Consider the following 19,447-nt stretch of genomic DNA (forward strand, 5'->3'; position numbering starts at 1 on the left):
TCCAAGATGTGAGCACACATAGACTATGCTTGCCAATAGGGATTGAGTGACTTTAAACTTTTCAAGAACTTGTGGGTGAGGGAGAATAATTGGAGGAGGTGGAAGAAGTGAAGCATGATGTTGAGGGACACCATCTTCAAGAGATTTGGGAAGATCATAGTTGTCTGAACCAGACATCTATAATGGGAGAAAAACAAGTTAGTTGATTCAAAATCCATAATATAACACCCAATATGAAATATTAAGGCTAGGACCCAACACAATATTTTATAATTTGGAATAGGGATGCCGTAATCCAAGCTATAAAATATTTGAAGGTAGGCGAATGACGATTCACCAATTTCCACCATGAAAAACGAAATAACTTATTAGGTTTTAATTGGATTTGAAATTCCTAGATCTTTTGAGATTCATTGAATTTTTCAATGGCATGTTTTAATCTCGAGTGTTCCCTCTCAAATTTTGTGACTGGGATGCCGAGGATCACAAAACAAGGTGTGAATAATCATACCAATTCACTTGGTACCCTTAATATTATCACCCAATCAATGTGCCGGTTAACCACACATGCTCCATTGATCTATGACAAACATTAAGTCACCCTGCATGATCCTTACTAGTCCAAGTTAGTGTGCCGGTTAACCACACACGCTCCACCAACGACTTGGTAAGGTACAAAGTGTGAATTCCATGGGCTAGCACCAAATTCACATTTTTCCTAAAGCAACTAAGATTGGGAATTAAATAAAAAATATTTAGTTACTTTATAATATTCATTATACTTTTAATGAGAATTTAAAGTCATTGTCCTACCCGTTCGGCTAACGACCCTCCACCAGTCAAGCAAGCGGTGGGTGAGAGTGGACACCCATTAAGTTGCCATTTTATAGGCAACAACCTTATACCCACCTTATAGACCGACTTCGTGAATGAGGCCTACTAACGGTAAAACGACTTATTCTTATACATATATATAATAATTAACCATTAATCTTATAATAGTATAAGGGTAGAATATTAACTTTTAAAATTTCTAGGGTGTGGAATTAAAGTTTGTGTGAGACTTTACAAATTCCAAAACTTGAGGGCAAGTTTTGAACAATTTATAAACTTTTGGATATTCATAACTTATGAGTTTTAATTAAGTGTTTTAAAGCTTTTAATGAAGAGTCTCTTGGAAATCCATAACTTGAGGACAAGTTATGGAGTCCATAAAACATTTATGGGAAAAACTCTTCAAGAAAATGTAACCTACAACTTCTTAAAAAAAACATTTAAAAGAAAACCTCTTGGAATTCCATAACTTGAGGACAAATTAAGAATTCCATTAAAACACATTAAGATCATGAATTAACTAACAAACAATTTGCAAATAATTCCTATGATCTAACAAAACTCATATGAACATGAACATCCACATCAACAATTTCAAGAATCATATGAACACATATAAACTTGAAATTTTGATTATAACTTTGAAATTGGTCCACCATCATCATTACCACATCAAAAACAGGTTTTATGAGTCCAAAACAGTTTAAGGTAATGATTCTATACCAATTCCAGCACCAAAACTTGAAGATATGCTGTCTGGGGGTCCAACTTGTCGAGTGCATGAACCAACTCGCCGAGTTGGATGAGTTTTGCCTTGGACTCATCGAGTCCCTTCATGGACTCGGCGAGTCATCTGTGTAGACAGCATAAAATCTTCGATTTTCAGCAATTTGCATCAAGTATTCAAACAAGCAAGCCTAGGCTCTGATACACTAATAAACCTTGGATCTATGTTTGTCTAAATACATGCAAAATAATAATTTTCCAAGGTTCATAACCTATCTAACATGGCATGGGGTACTTTTAAACATAAAAGAATTAGATGAGATTACATACCTTTTGATGATGAGTTTGATTCCTAAGGAGTTTGAGGGCCAAGCACCAATAGTGTGAATGCCTCAAATGGAATCACAAAGCACCACAAACTCTTGGAAAACTCTGAGAGAGTGTATACACACTACAAAATTGGCCACACAAAAGCACACACACTAGTGACACTAGTGGCTATTTCATGCAACATATACATGCTTATATAGTGTACATGATTAGGGTGAAACCTTAATAACCCATGAACTTTCCTTTTCCAAGGATCCATGGGTTAAAAGCTCCATGGATCATCCATGGACTTCCATACAAGCCTAGCCCATTAACAAATGAGTGTTAGCCCACACTATATAAAACCAATAGCCCACAATCTAATTAGTCTTCCTTTTAATCTCTAAATTAATTCATAATTAATTTAAGACTAAGACTAATTAAATAACATGACTTCATATTAATATATTATAACTTATAATATATTAATAATCATATGTGTATAACTCTCATAAAATTATCCATAAATAGTTTGGATGAAATGCAACCCAAATGGACCATGCCGGGTCGGGTCAAGTATATACCAAATAAGTTATGGACTTAGACACCTTATCCAACACCCTTGGTTCCTTGGCTAAGGCAACTGCACTTTCACTATCACAGAAAATTTCCATAGGCTCCTTTATGGCTGGTACAACCCCAAGGTGTCCAATGAATTTCTTTAGCCATATAGCCTCCTTTGCTCCCTCGCTTGCCACTATATACTCTGATTCGCGAGTTGAGTCAGCCACTGTCTCATGCTTGGAACTTTTCCAAGTAATTGCTCCTCCGTTTAAGGTAAAGACCCAGCCTGACTAAGAGCGGAAATTATCCCTATCAGTCTGGAAGCTAGCATCACTATACCCTACTACTCTCAAGTCATCACTCCCACCGAGGGTAAGGACCCAGTCCTTAGTCGTCCGCAGCTACTTGAGAATGTTCTTTACTGCAGTCCAGTGAGCCTTGCCAGGGTTCCCCTAATATCTGCAGACCATGCTCAATGCAAAGGCCACATCAGGACGAGTACAAGTTATAACATACATGATCGAGCCTACAACGGAAGCATACGGTACTCAACTCATCTCAGCTATCTCAGCCTCTGTACTTGGGCTCTAAGTCTTACTATGTATAGCGTTACTCTGGATTGGTAACTCTCCTTTCTTGGAATTCTGCATGCTGAATCTATTCAACACTTGATCCAAGTAGGTACTCTGACTATGTCCAATTGGTCTTTTACTCCTGTCTCTTAAAATCCTTATCCCTAGGATATAGGCAGCTTCTCTAAGGTCCTTCATAGCGAAACACTTCCCAAGCTAGGATTTCACTTCCAGCGGAGTTGGGATGTCATTTCCTATTAGTATTATGCCATCCACATACAATACCAAAAAGCTAGCTATACTCCCACTAACCTTGACATATACACATGATTCATCTTCGCTCCTCGAAAAGCCAAACTCTCGACTTTCTCATTGGAACAAAGATTCCATCTGCGAGGTGCTTGTTTCAATCCATAAATGGATTTCTCAAGCTTACACACTCTATTAGGGTACTCTGTACTGACAAAACCCTCTAGCTGACTCATGTAAATATCCTCAGCCAATTTTCCATTAAGGAAAGCATTTTTTACATCCATTTTCCATATTTCATAATCATGAAATGCACTAATGGCTAAGACAACCCTAATAGACTTAATCTTAGCTACTACTGAAAAAGTCTCATCATAATCAACTCCCAGAGTTTGAGAAAAGCCCTTTGCAACCACTCACGCCTTATAAGTGTCTATATTACCATTCATGTCGGTCTTTTTCTTAAAGATCCATTTGCACCAAAATGTATTATGACCTGGTACATTGTCAACTAAGTCCCAAACTTGATTGTCATACATGGACTATATCTCGTTGTCCATAGCCTCTTTCCATTTAGCAGCCTCAGGGCCTGCCATGGCATCCGTATAGCTGTTAGGTTCATCCAGACTTACCATCCTATTATCACTGATAAGTGTATCACCTTCCGCACTAATATGGAAACCGTAGTAATGCTCAGGTGCATTCCTAACTCTTGTGGAACGCTTCAGAGGTACAAATTCATCTGTCGAATCAACAAGAGTTTCCTCCTCAGGTTGATTGCTAGGGTTTCAGGTTCCTTTACCACTTGACTCTTGAATTTCTTCAAGATTAAATTGCCTCCTACTGTTTCCTTTTCTTATGAACTCTCTCCCGCAAAGGACTCCCCTCCTCACTACAAAGACCACATTATCAATGGGTCTGTAGAAGAGGTAACCAAAGGATTTCTGTCGGTAGTCGATGAAAATACACCTCTCACTTCGTGGTTCGAGATTATCGTGAGTCTCGTGCCTCACGAAAGCCTTGCAACCCCAAATCTTGATGTGGTCTAGATTGGGAACTTTTTCAGTCCACATCTCGTGAGGTGTTTTGGCAACCTTCTTTGTAGGGACTAGATTTAGAACATGAGTGGCAGTCTCTAAGGCATACCCCCGAAATGAGATTGGTAGCGAAGCTCGACTCATCATTGAACGAACCTTGTCCAACAAGGTTCGATTACGCCATTCAGCCATACCATTAAGTCGTGGTGTCCTGTGAGGTGTCAATTGTGAGACAATCCCACATTCCTTAAGATAGTCAAGGAACTCGGTACTAAGATACTCTCCTCCTCGATCGGATCGAAGCATCTTAATGTTCCTGCCCAATTGGTTCTCCACTGCCTGGTTAAACTCTTTGAACTTTTCAAAGGTTTCTGAATTATGCTTGATTAAGTAGACATATCCATATCTACTACAATCATCAGTGAAAGTCACATAAAAGCGGTTAGCATCCCTTATGGCGGTTCTGAAGGGTCCATACACATCCGTGTGTACCAGATCCAACAAACCTTCAACCCTACCACAAGAACCAGTGAATGGTGATTTTCTCATTTTTCCAAGTAGACAAGATTCAAAACTATCATCCGACTTTAGTTCAAATGAGTACAACACTCCATCCCTTTGGAGTTGGCCTATGCGTTTCTTGCTTACATGTCTAAGACGACAATGCCACAATGATGCTTTATCCAAGCTAGTGGAAGAATCAATACACAACATATTATTTCCTAGGTTATCTACAATCGACACAACTTCATACACACCATCACAAGGTAATGCTTTAAAATAAAGAACATTATTAAAGAAAGCATTAATACCACCACATTCATTATCAAAAGAAAAGGTAAACCCTTGTTTGTACCAAGCATGAAAGGAAATAATATTTCTTTCCATTTCAAACGAGTAACAACATTTATTCAAATCTAAAGTTAACCCACTACTTAGCAACAAAGTATAAACTCCAATCTTGGTGACATGTGAAGCTTTCTGATTCCCTATGATTAAGTGTATCTTTCCATGCTCCACATCCTCACTTCTTCTTAGTCCCTGCAAGTCAGAACAAATATGAATACCACAACCGGTATCAAGCCCCCAAGAATTAGAATGGGTGAGTTATTAGACAATATAGTGTAAATACCTGCATGGTTGGGTTTTACTTTCCCATCCTTCACATCTTGTAGGTACTTTGGGCAGTTTCGCTTCCAGTGCGACTTTTCGTGGCAATAGAAGCATTCAGCCGCTTTAGGGTTAGCAAAAGGAGTGACATAACCTTTCTTGGTTCCACTTGAAGATGAGCCATCAAGAGACTTTCCCTTGGTGCCCTTCGAAGGGCTCTTCCTCTTCTTCCCTTTGCCTTGCCGGATTACCAAGATAGGGGCCGCGGTAGGAGTAGGAGTGGTAACAACCGGTTTACCCTTAAGACCACTTTCGACGGTCTTCAAGAGTCCTTGAAGTTTGCTAAGTGTGACTTCCTCCTTTTTCATGTGGTATGTCATTCGGAATTGATCAAAACAAGAAGCTAAGGAGTGCAAAATGATGTCAATTGTCAACTCCTCTGGGAAGTTCACATTTGGCTTCAACAAACGGTCCACATACCTTTGCATTTTCTATAAGTGGCCGGTGATGGGTTCTCTATCCTTCATCCGGGTTGTTATCATGGAGCAGATGATGTTATACCTCCTTGGCGAGCACTTTGATGGTAGTGGTCCATCAAGTCCTGGTGCATCTCAAAAGGGTAATAGTGGCGAGCACTTTGATGGTAGTGGTCCATCAACTCGATGAGCTCAGCTGTCATCGTGGCCAACATGATACATGACACTTTCATGGCATCTCTCTCATGAGTCCGGAATTCCACGATCTCCTCAAGAGTAGCAGATGACTCATCGAGTTCCTTCAGCTTCTTGTCGAGGACATATTCTTTGTCCTCTTAATGAGTGACCATCCTGATGTTCCCGATCCAATCCATAAAGTTGGAACCATCAAAGATGAATCTCCCACAAAGGTTCATAAGAGAGAAGGAGCCGGTAGGGTTTGAGCCAAAAGCAACATTGTTAGAAGACATCTGAAAAAGAAGAAAAACAAGTTTAGATTAGATATAAAGATAGTCATTAATAAGACACCCAAATGTAATATTAAGGCTAGGACCCAACACAATATTTTATAACTTAGAAGAGGGATGCTGTAATCCAAGCTATAAAATATTTCAAGGTAGGTGAATGACGATTCACCAATTTCCACCATGAAAAACGAAATAAAATATTAGGTTTTAATTGCTTTTTGAAACTCCTACGTTCTTTGAGATTCATTGAAGTTTTAAATGGCATGTTTCAATCTCGAGTGTTCCATTCAAGTTTTGTGACTGGGATGCCGAGGAACACAAAACAAGGTGTGAAGTAACCATGCAAATTACTTGCTACTCTTAATGTTTATCACTCAATCGATGTGCCGGTTAACCACACACACTCCAACAACCTATGATAAACCTTAAGCCACCCTTTTCCTACCATATTAAGTCCAGGTTAGTGTGTCGGTTAACCATACATGCTCCACTAACGACTTAAACAAAGTGCAAAGTGTAATTTCATGGGATACACCTTATTCACATTTTCCTAAAGTAACAAATATTGGGAATTTATAAAAAAAAAAAAATTAGTTACTTTACAATCTTCATACTTTTAATGAGGATTAAATTCATTGTCTTACCCATTCGGCTAACGACCCTCCACCAGTGAAGGAAGCGGTGGGTGAGAGTGGACACACATTAAGCTGCCATTTTATTAGTAACAACCTTATACCCCCTTATAGACTGGCTTCATGACTGAGGCCTACAAACGGTGAAACGACTTGTTATATATATATATATATATATATATATATATATATATATATATATATATATATATATATATATATTATTAACTTATAATATTATAAAGTATAAGGGTTAAAATTTAACTTTTAAAATTCTAGGGGTTGGAACTAAAGTTTTTTAAAGTAGCTTTACATGTTCCAAAACTTGAGGGAACGTTTTGTAACTTTCAAAACTTTTCAACTTTCATAACTTAGGAGTTAATGGATTAATAATATGAGAGACATTTCATTTCATGTAACCTATGTGTTTAATAATGGACTTTAAAAGTGTGACTTTTGGTAATCCATAACCTGAGGATAAACTATAGATTCCATTAAAACACATCATGATCAAGAATTAAAACAACAAGCAAGTTACAAATAATTCCTATGATCTTCTAAACTCATAAGTTCATGAATGTTCATATCAACAATTTCAAGAATCATAAATAAACCATACAAAGCTTGAAAATTTGATATTACCCTTTGAAAATGGATTAGCATAAACATTACACCATCTAAAACAAGTGTTATAACACCAAAACAGTTTAGGGTAATGATTCTAGCCCATTTCTAGCAGCAAAAGTCGAAAAACTGCACTTTGACAAGCCAACTCGTCGAGTGCAAGAACTGACTCGGCAAGTTGGTTGAATATAAGCATGGACTCATCAAGTCCCCCCTTGGAATCGACGAGTTCACTCAGCAGAAGGCAGTTTTGTCGATTTTCTTAACAAGTTTGCATCAAGTATTAAATAAACAAGCATAGTCTCTCATACCATTGAAGGGTTTTTGAGCATTGTAACACTCTTAAGGTGTACATGCAACGCTAGAAACCTTGGATCTATGTTTTACTAAGATACATGCAAAATGATTTTCCAAGGTTCTTAATATAACTAGCATGTCGTGGGGAACTTTAAAACATAAATGCTAGTAGAAGAACATACATTTTAGTTGCTTGGATTCCTTGAAAACCTTGTGAGCCTAGGACCTCATGTGTGATGCCTCAAATGTTTCACACAACACCACAACACTTAGAATAACTTTGAGAGAAGTTCACTTACACCTCAAAATCGGCTAGCCCTCTATTACTTTCTTGTAGTGCCGATTTTAGTCATCCATGGAGTCTTTATATAGTTGTGTTACAAGTAGGGTTACACCATGTAAACCCTAATTGTCATGGCATTTCATGTTCCATGATCCATGGGTTTGTAACCTCCATGTACTATCCACGGAGCACCTTATGGGTTTTAACCCAATCCACACAAACAATGGATCATTAGCCCACTATACAAGATTAGATGATTTACATAATCAACCCTATATATTTAATTAGTCTCTTTTTGATCACTTAATTAATTCCAAAATAATTCTTTGATCAATACTAATTAAATACTATTATTAATATATTAGAACTTATAATATATTAATAAACCTTTAGTATCCTTTCTCTCATTTAGTCTATCCAAGTGTTACAATGCCATGACCCAAATGGACCATGCTAATTGGGTCAAGTACATTCCAAGAATAGTCGGTGACTTTAAGCCTTTGCATGGCTGAAATGGTCACCAACCTCAAAATATACACTCTTTTGCCTCAAGGAGCTCATAACTCATGCATGGAGTGATTTCAACGACCAAGATTTGATTTTTTTTGACTTTGCGCTACTCATATTCTCAAAAGGGTTTGGTCCTCGTCTCTGGAGTTCAAGATCTCATCAAGTCTCCACCTTTTTGGAACAAAACCCTGAAATACTCAAATAAGATGCTCATAACAAAAGAGAGGTAAAGAGTGAAGCTTTATACCTCAACAAGAAGCTTCCCACTCAGATTTTCTCGAATCTAGAAGCATGGACTCCAACTCCTTCTTCTTCAAGACCTCCTCTTCTCTTCAAAACCACACAAAAGCTCTCAAGGCTCAAACACACACACACACACACACACACACAAGCTCTAGAACGAGGGTTAGGTCCCTCTTAGCGTTTTCTCTCTGGGAATGGTGGCCAGGAATGAGGTCATCATATCCTTTATATAGGGGACTCACCCTAAATTAGGGTTTGCACTCTCGGCCTAGTACGCCCAGCATACCCACAGTTACGCCTAATGTACTAGGTGGTCTCTGTGTCACATGCACACTGATGAGTACGCTAAGTGTGCTCCTCAGGTACGCCCCGCGTAATCATTTTTCACTCATTTTATATTAAGCACAAAAATAGACAACAACTCAATAGATCAAGGTTCACAAAGTATACCTGGACTCGGGATGTTACATTACAACCACCTAATCAATGTGTCGGTTAACCACACACACTCCATTGATCTATGATTAACATCAAGCTACCCTTTGCCACACACTGTCAATCCAGATTAGTGTGCCGGTTAACCACATACGCTCCACTAATGACTTAACAAGGTGCAAAGTGCAATTTCATGGCTTAGCACCAAATTCACATTTTTCCTAAAGTAACTAAGATTGGGAATTTAATGAAAGTTTAGTTACTTTATAATTATCATTATACTTATAATAAAAATTAAAATCTCTTATTGAACCCGTTCGACTAACGACCCTCCATCAATTAAGGAAGCGGTGGGTGAGAGTGGACACCCATTAAACTGCCATTTTATAGGCAGTAACCTTATACCCCTCTTATAGACCGGCTTCATGAATGAGGCCTACTAACGGTAACACTGACTATATTCTTATACATATATACATACATATATATATATATATATATATATATATATATATATATTAAACCTATAATATTATAATAGTATAAGGTTGAATTTTAAACATTTAAAATTCTAGGGTTTGGAACTAAATGTGTCAAAAGAAGACTCTACATTTACAAATTCCAAAACTTGAGGGAAAATTTTGAACTTTTCAAAAACTTTTGGAATCCATAACATTTGAGTTTAATATAGGCTTTAATGAAAAGCCTTGAAAATCCATAACTTGAGGACAAGTTATGGAGTTCATAAAACTATTTATGGGAAAAAGACTCTTCAAGTACATAACCTATGACTTTAATGATATTTTTAAAATGAAAAAACTTTTCATTTTCCATAACTTGAGGACAAGTTGTGGAGTAAATTAAAGGCCATCAAGATCATCAAACACTAATAAGCATGTCAAGTAATGTTCATGATCTAGATAAAACTCATATGAACAAGATAATTCATATCAAACAAATTTCATGTAATTAGCCTAACAATATAAACTAATACAAAACATGAACCTTTAAAAATTTTGTTTTAAATTGGATAAGCATAATCATTACCACATCAAAAATAGGTTTATAAGTTCAAAAATAGCTTAGGGTAATGATACTAGTCCAATTCTAGCCAAAAACTTCGAAAATATGCATTCTGGATCACCAACTCGTCGAGTGAATGAACAAACTCGGCGACTTGGTCAGTTTTGTGAGTGGACTCGACGAGTCCCCCAGTGGACTCGGTGAGTTCATTGTCCAGAATGTTGAAAATCGATTTTTCCAAGCTTTGAAAACAAGTAGCCTCAAGTATATTGGAAAACAACCATAGGCTCTGACACCACTGAAGGGTTTCGAGCATTCTAACACTCCAATGGTGTAAATGAAACCCTAGATGCTTTAGATCTATGTTTTCTCTAATATACATGCAAACTTTATTTTTTAAAGCATCATCCTAACTAGCATACAATAGAGTATCTTTACTATAAAAATTCTAGTTAGATGACATACGTTTTGTTGTACTTGGAAGCCTTGGACCTTTAAGAACTTAGTGCCCTAAGTGTTGCACCTCAAATAGAATCAAACACACCTAGGACAAAGGAAGTTTTTGAGAGAGAATATCTAGTGCGTAAAATCGGCTCATGCATTCCAAGATCACTAGTAGTGCCATTTTGGATGATAAGGGCTTCTTCTACAGTGTGGCAAGATTAGGGTTACATCATGCAAGCCTTAATAGCCATGACCTTCCATATTCCTTAGGATCCATGGGTTTAAACCTCCATGGATCATCCATGGGTTATCACATGGGTTTAGCCCAACCTAAGGAATCATGGATCATTGGCCCACACCATAAGAATGAATGATTTACCAATCAACCCCTTATATTTAATTAGTCTCTTTTTGATCACAGAATTAGTTCCAAATTAATTATTTATCAATACTAATTAAATAATATGATTTCATATTAATATATTAGAACATATAATATATTAACAAATCATAAATAACCTCTTCTCAAAAGTCTATCCTATCAAATTGTCTTGGTGATATGCAACCCAAATGGACCATGTTACTCTCGGGTCAAGTACATACCATTAATAGTTATAGGCTTAGACACCTAATCCAATAGATTTTGGAACCTCCCACTGCATCACAACCTACATCTTGGCCGGATCGACTAAAATCCCATCATGCTACTCTCTGGTCTTGGAATACACCAAGATATCATCAATAAACACAATGACAGATCGGTCGAGCATTGTCCTGCACACCCAGTTCATCAAATCCATGAAGATAGTAGGCGCATTGGTGAGCCCTAATGGCATCACCATGAACTTGTAATGCCCATAACGAGTTTGGAATATGGTCTTCTCCATGTCCTCATATCTCACTCTCACCTGATGATAACCATACCTCAAATCTATCTTGGAGAACATGGATGCACCTTTCAAATGATCAAAGAGGTCACCAATCCTCGGAAGGGTATAACAGTTCTACACCGTTAACTTGCTCAACTCCTAGTAATCAATGCACATTCGATGTTAAACATCATTCTTCATCACGAACAATATCAGCGCTCCCCACAGAGAACTTGTAACATTCAGACCTTGTAAGTTTTCCCTTTAACCCTTGCTAAATAATTTTTTTGCATTTTGGTCCTCTAGCTAGTATGCGGGGTGTAATCTATGAGTACACTTAGCGTACTATCTAGATCATGGTCGTGGGCATCGACCACGTACGTTAGGCATGCATAAGTTACGATGGGCATATGTTGGCTTTGGACAAACCCTAATTTTTAGGGTTTGTGCGATATTTAATCTTCTTTAACCCACTTTTTGGACATTTTAGACCAGCCTCCATATCTTCAAGCCATAATCCTTAGCCTTTATATGGTGCTTTGGAGCTCTTGTAAAGATGCTTGGTGTGTTTTGTGCATCTTGAAGTGGTAGAAGAAGAAGATTGAAGACTCAACCTTTGGAGAAGAGCTTAGAGATCCAGATTAAGCTTCTTTATTTTGTGACGTTTGAGGTATAAAGTCCATAACTTGTCAACTCTTTGTATAGATCTTCTTTTGGGCTTGTTTATGACTATTTTGGTCCTTTTTGGTTGGTTCTTGTGTGCTATGGTCATTTTAGAAGCTTACCCTTTTAGATCTGGATATTTTAGGGGTCCTTTAAGCCTAAAAATGCAAACTTTATGGTGGATATGGACTTATGCATGTGTTAAGACCATTTCTTAAGCTCTTTTGTGCTCTAGAGCCCCATTAAGCCATGCATGCACGTCAAGTTGCCAATTTCACATTATAAATCATCTTTTGAGACAAGATTTGAGAGTTTGGAGTAGGGGTTGAATGGATTAAGTGCTTTTTGACATGGGTTGGCCAAATGAGGAGTATGATGTGTGTTCAAGCTGGTACGTTGCACATACCAGCCCCAGAGCATGTATGCTAAGAGTACGAGCTGAGTACGCGTAACCTACTCGGCAAGTGGGCTTCAGTTTGGGCTTCTCGGTTTTGGGAGATGTGTAGACCTTAAGAGTTTAGGTTTTTGTTGGGTCATTATATTTCTAGTATGGACTCTCTTGGGTAAAGGCCCATGAAAGGGATTGGGGCCAATTTGGAAAATTGGGCCATATTTAGGCCTTGAGTGATCATTTTGGATTTTGCGATTTTTAGACAATTGGATTGGGCCTTGGCCTTGGACCAAGTTCAGGAAAGGGGTAAAAAGGTCTTTTACCCTAATTTGGACTCTTAGTGTGAGTTAGGATCCAATTATTGAGTGGATGTTATTTGTTGATTGATACCATAGGGACTTTTAGCGAGGTTGTAGTCAGATATTCATCTATGGCTTCAGCAGTTTAATGTGAGTCATCTCACTATATCTATAGATCGAAGGAACCAATGTTGACCTATTAGCTTATGTATTATTGGAAGACTAAGGGGTAGCCCTTGGTATTTGTTTGAAATACCCGAGGGTGGCTTCCGGAAAATCAGTATGCAAGCCTAGGGTTCAGACCCTGGCTGTTAAATAGATAGTTAGTTGTAGATTGTATCAAGGTTCTAAAAGGCATGAGGCGTGGCGTGGCGGCAAGGCCAAGCCTCAAACTTAACGAGTTATGGCGAGCCATGGCGTTTTTCAAGGCGTGATGTAAGGTGGCAATTTTGTACTAATTTATAATTATATTACCGCATAAATATAAATTTATATCAAATATACCTAGTTTTTACAAGTGTTATATCAACAACTAATAACAGAAAGTTAATAAAAAAACACAATACTTGTATGTCCGATTAGAAAAGGTATAAAAAAGAGCAAAAAAACGTGTCTCAAACGAAAAAACACGCGCCATGGCACGCCATATCATGCCTTGCCACGCGCCATGCCTAACAGCAACGTTATGAAGCTTTTCGTAACGGTGACGCCGCGCCTCACGCCATGGCGCGCCTTGGCACCCGCCATGGCGCGCCTTTTAGAACACTGGATTGTATGCTAGTTGTCTTTATGATGCTTGAATGGAAGACTAGGAGGTGGTTCCTAGCACTTGTCTATAAGAGCCAGGGTATCAGCCCCCGGCTTAGCAAGGAAAGACCATGATACAACTCGTGGCATAATGGCAAGATCATGATATAACTCATGGCATAATGGCAAGACTATGGCTGGCACATAACATTCTCTATTGTATGTATGGTATGTTGTATTTTGGGGAAACTCACTATGCTTTGTGCTTACGGTTTATTGTTTATGATTTTAGGTACTTCCGGTTCAAAAGGGAAGGGCCCGACTTGATCACAGCGCATATACCCATGTTTTTCCGCAACTTTGTGACTTTAGGATTGTACTCTGGTAACTATTTTATTATGAAATACTTCTAAATGTTTGTTTAAAAGATAAATGGGTGTTTTGATTGTGTTAAAAATGAAAATTTTACCATGAAATTTTGGGATGTTACAAGTGGATGTTATTACTGCATAGAAATCAACCTTCCAATAAAGGTCCCTTATGTTGCTGGTATGGAGAAACTTTAGGTATTTTGTATGGACACATATAAAAACCAACATTTTAAATCCCCAACATGTATTGTTTTGACAAAAACAAGTACTTATAAACATAGTTATTAAAAGCCATAACTGGTATTAAGAGTAATCCCAACAGGTACATTTAAAATTTTAAACTAACTTTTAAACATTAAAAATACCAACGTACTTTTAAACGTTAAGCAATAAATCTTAAATCAGGTACTCACTTATTGTCATTTTTTTCCAAACACTTTGGGGTAAAATTGAATCGTATAAGGTATGAATCGCCTCTTCCTAAATCCCATCTACAAGCCCTTCGTGTCCATAATTGGACCATTGCCATGTAGGATGAGTTTGACTTATTTCTAATGGAACTTGAATTCTTGTTTTGAGGCCCGTAGGGGCCAACATAGTTCTTTCTATTTGGATGTTCAAGAAGAAATATAAGGTTGATGTTACTGATAAAGCTCGACTCATTGCAAATGAGGAGAGTCAACATCCTAAATTTGATTATGATGAGACGTTCAGTTCGATTGTTAAACCGGCCACCATCCGCACAGTTCTTAGCATTATTGTATCCAAACATTTGCACATTCATCAGTTGGATGCGAAGAATGCTTTTCTTCATAGTCAACTGTAGGAGACAATTTACATGCATCAACCTCCTGGGTTCTGTTACTCCATTCACCCAGACTATATGTGTCATCTTCAGAAATCTCTTCATGGCCTCAAACAAGCTCCCATGATATGGTTTTAGAGACTTACAATAAGATTGTTAAAATCACGATCCTGATCATAGGATCATAATATCCTACGATGTTACAATCCCACCTAGGTAAATTGATCACAATCTTAATTAGATCAGTTTTTTGTAGGATCACAGTAAGATTGTACGATCGTTAATATTTATCTTTAAAAAGTTTCAAATATTTTTCATGGACTAACTACGTGGAATACCCCTTTGGAGTTATTTATCGTTAACTAATGTATTACAGATGCATTTTTTTTATATTTTAAAGTATTTATTGTTAACTGGATGGTTAAATGATTGATGAATATATATTTTTAAATCAAGTAATCAACTATAAGAGTGATTGCACTACATGATCCTGTTTCCTAAGTCCTAACTAAAAGTTCCTGATTAATTTTTTCATTTTTAAATGCATAGGAGTCCCGAGTGTGATGGAAATGAAGTTCTTGTTTACCAACTGGTACATTTTGAACAAAAATTTTAAACCAACTTTTAAACACTAAGCAAGAAAAGCTGGCAACTTGGATGTTTAAAACTGTGTTCCTATTTCTTGCTTATTGTTTTAAGGGTACATTGCTATTTCTTAATTATTGCTTTAAAGTTGGTTTAAAATTAACAAAAGTAGCTGTTGGGGCTACTTAACGGACATTTTGGATAGAATAGATAGGAAAAATTATATGTGTCTTTTTCCAGGACAGAAAATATTTCAGGGGTTTTTACAAATATAACAGAGTTAAATATTTTTCGTTGATGCAGGTCTTAACCTTCTTGAATCATATTACTACACATATATGATGAAATATGTACTCACAACTCCACAATAAATTAAATTTCAGTTAACCAAATTAAAATTTTACCCTTTTTGACCTGTGTCAACACACCAATATTCTATTTTATTTGAAATTTCTAAGTGGTGAGAGCTTGACCTACATATAGATGAGAGACGACACATATACAAAGATGGTTTCACTTGTTCATTTATTTTATTAGGTAATAATAAAAGGGAGGGTCTCGGTACTTCTATGAATTTTAATAAATACATTTCTGCATTTCGTAGTAAAATCATTTGGCAAGTAACTTTTGTAATTTAAATATTCTTTGCTTGAAACTTTTATTATGTGACGGGATTACTTCTTTTAGAACAATGGTGGGATACCATGGGAAGAATGCAATCTTTAATTGGCTTTTGTGGGCACCACAAATCAGCCACATCTTTCTTTTTAAGATATGTAAGAACATGTGTCGACAGAAACAAAAAAACTAAAAAAGGTTAAGAGTTAGTATACCAGCAGGCAAGTACTGATGCTGTATCTACACCAGGCTAGTAGTTTGCAATGATGGCTCTATTGGAACACCTGATAATGAAAAAAAAAAAAATCAAGTTGGTATAGATTAAACTTTAATGGTAGTAAGTACGATTAAAATTTATTTTTAAATATAAAACACATAAGAACTACTGTCCATGGAGGGAGAGTGATAAATCTAATTACAAGAAATTAATGCTTCTCTCCTATATATTATAAAACATAAAATCACTAACCCAAAACTTGTATTGGCACTACAGTTCATCCTAAAAGTTTGTTGCTGAAACTGTTCTTATGTATAGTTTGGTTTATCAATTTTTTTTTCTCTAAAAGAGGACTGGTTCCTATCAATCTATAGCCATAGATTAGTACTGAAACAGGTCTTATTTATAGTTTGGTGTATGAGTATGTGTTTTGACTAGGGGTGCAAACGAGCCGAGCCGAGCCCAAGCCTGACCAAGCTCGAGCTCGGCTTGCTTAAAATATGTATGGCTCGAGCTCGAGTTCGGCTCGTTTCGAGCCCCAAAAACAGAGCTCGAGATCGGCTCGTAAAGTAATACATCGGTTCGGGCTCCACTCGGGCTCGACTCGTTTTGTCTAACTGAGCTTAAACGAGCTTAAGCTTGGCTCGAGCTCGTTAAAAGCTCGTTTACAAAATGAATTCCATAATAATAAAAAAAATAATAAAAAAATAATAAACACAAATTTATTTGATTTTCAGCTAGGTGCAGACTAGTAGACTACTTAAATTCCAACCAAGATGCATAAATAAAATCTTCAAATTACATAAGTTTTAAACTCCAACATACAAACCTAAAATGTAATTAAATCATCCAAAAGAAAGTCTTCCTATCATGGAAGTTCAAATTACAAAAATACTATAAAAATGATTAAATTTGAACATAACATATTATCAAAACTCAAAAGCTAATCTTCCTTAAAGCAAATTCAATCCAGCAAAATCTGCATATTAAAACATTTGATGAGATGTGCAATATAAGGTAATTAAAACAACAAGATTACAAATAAATAAAATTGGCTTACACCTTTAAGTATTACTTGTCCCTGTAGGTAATAAAACCTCAATGGGCATTTCCTCCTTCTGTAAAAAGAAACCACCAACATGATCAAATATTAATAAATTTAAATAATCAATTGTTAGTTCACATGTTTTAAGTTTATCAAATGTACCTTTAATTTTTTCTTGATTCCATAACGATGTCTAATCCAATCTCCGCCACAAATCAACTTTTCAACAGTGTCTGGTGCCAATGAAGATCGGTATGGATCAATTACTCTACCCCCAGCACTAAAAGTTGCCTCAGATGCAATTGTAGAAATCGGGATCGCAAGCACATCCATAGCCATCTTTGATAAAACACGGTACTTCAATTTATGAACATTCCACCACTCCAAAGCCTTGAATGAATCCATTCCTTTTTGTCTCGGGTCCCTATAAACACCTTCTTCCAAATACATATCTAATTCTGACTTTTCTGGTCTCTCCAAATCTGTATTTTTTATAAACTCCCCAAAAGCCTCCCATCCGGACCCGAGTGATGTTTTTGACACTTCCTTTCCTCCACATCCATTTGCAGGCGTTGCAGCTTCTCGGACTGATGCATCATGTACTTCCAAATACTCTTCATACATTTCATAAAGTGCTTTCTTCACTTCTTCAATGTTCTTTTCAGCATTGGAGTATATGGTTGGGAAACTAAATTCTACTAACTTCATTTTAAATCTTGGATCTAACACTGAAGCTATAGCCATGACAAGATGGCACTCCCCCCAATATTTGTCAAACTTCTCCTTCATCTTAGTCACCATAGTCTTAATAAAATCATTTTTTGATAGAGCACCTTTATCCAAAGTTTCTTTTACTATAAACACCTCAATCAAATACAGATTGGATGTTGGATAATCACTTCCAGAAATGACATTTGTGCATACCTGAAAATAAGTTGCTTTAGTATTAGGAATTATAAAATATTTAAAATAATACTTAAATAAAGGTAATATGCACCTTGAAAACCTTCAAGATTTCACATACACTCTCCACATGCACCCACTCCTCATCATTAGGCAGGTGATGGAAATGTGGCTCGTACTCCACAAATCTATGAAAATCACAAAAACTTAATGATGTGCAGTATTTGAAAATCTGAAAATCACAACATTCAAAACTATTTTATTAAAATCTAATGTGTACCTTGGGAAAACATCTTTAAATTTTAATGCAACCGACAACATATCATAGGTTGAATTCCATCGTGTTGGAACATCAAGCAACAACTTTCTATCTTGTATTTGTAGTTGATGTGCAATATTTGAAAATGTTTGAAGTCTCGCCTCAGAATTGTTAATATATTTGATACCCTCACGAACTTCCCTGATAACAGAATCAATCATAGCAAGACCATCTTTCACAAGAAGATTCAAAACATGTGCACAACATCTAACATGAAACAACCTCCGACCACACGTGAGTTTTCTCACTCTAGAAAAAATTTCTTTCAGTCTTCTCAACGCCCTATCATTATATGCAGCATTGTCTATAGATATCGTGAATATCTTGTCCTCAATTTCCCAATGCTTCAAACATTTATAAATACCATCAGCAATATCAAGTCCGGTACGAGGAGGAGGAATATGTACAAAACTCAAGACATGTTTTTGTAATCTACAAAAAACAAGTCCAGATACCAATATGAATATATTAAATAAAATGGACATGTCTTATTAAAAAATAGAAAAAGAAATCAAACCTCCAATTATGATCAATAAAGTGCCCTGTGATAACCATGTACTTAATCTTCTGATGAGATGACTTCCAACAATCAGTGGTTAAACTGATTTTTGAGGCCGCTTTTGTAAGAGCTTTCAGTGTTTTTTTCTCATGCTCATATATCTTAAAACAATCTGCTTTGGTTGAAGTCCAGCATCGTGTGTAACATGGTGAAAGGGAAATGCCAAAAAAAAAAAAAAATGCACATGCAGTTACTTACAAAGATGCCAATAGTAATAAATG

General features: G+C 36.7%; 1 protein-coding gene across 1 annotated transcript; it reads right to left on the reverse strand.

Moving 5' to 3' along the window:
- Positions 1–17,353: 17,353 nt before the first annotated feature.
- LOC111877528 (zinc finger BED domain-containing protein RICESLEEPER 2-like) lies at positions 17,354–19,222 on the reverse strand. The gene is made up of 6 exons (XM_023874048.2): positions 19,185–19,222; positions 18,629–19,099; positions 18,470–18,536; positions 17,608–18,369; positions 17,476–17,518; positions 17,354–17,379 (listed from the first exon to the last, which is right to left on the reverse strand). Exons 1-6 carry the CDS (start codon positions 19,220–19,222, stop codon positions 17,354–17,356), a joined length of 1,407 nt encoding a protein of 468 aa, XP_023729816.2.
- Between the last annotated feature and the right edge of the window lie 225 nt (positions 19,223–19,447).

This window comes from Lactuca sativa, chromosome 7, assembly GCF_002870075.4.
Source record: "Lactuca sativa cultivar Salinas chromosome 7, Lsat_Salinas_v11, whole genome shotgun sequence".
Taxonomy (NCBI): Eukaryota; Viridiplantae; Streptophyta; class Magnoliopsida; order Asterales; family Asteraceae; genus Lactuca; species Lactuca sativa.

Excerpts from the sequence above, each read along its gene's own strand:
- LOC111877528 (XM_023874048.2), bottom strand. The coding sequence starts at position 19,222 with ATGGTTATCACAGGGCACTTTATTGATCATAATTGGAG. Across the intron at positions 19,100-19,184 it reads TTTATTGATCATAATTGGAG|ATTACAAAAACATGTCTTGA; the intron begins GTTTGATTTCTT and ends TGTTTTTTGTAG. Across the intron at positions 17,519-17,607 it reads GAATCAAGAAAAAATTAAAG|AAGGAGGAAATGCCCATTGA; the intron begins GTACATTTGATA and ends TTCTTTTTACAG.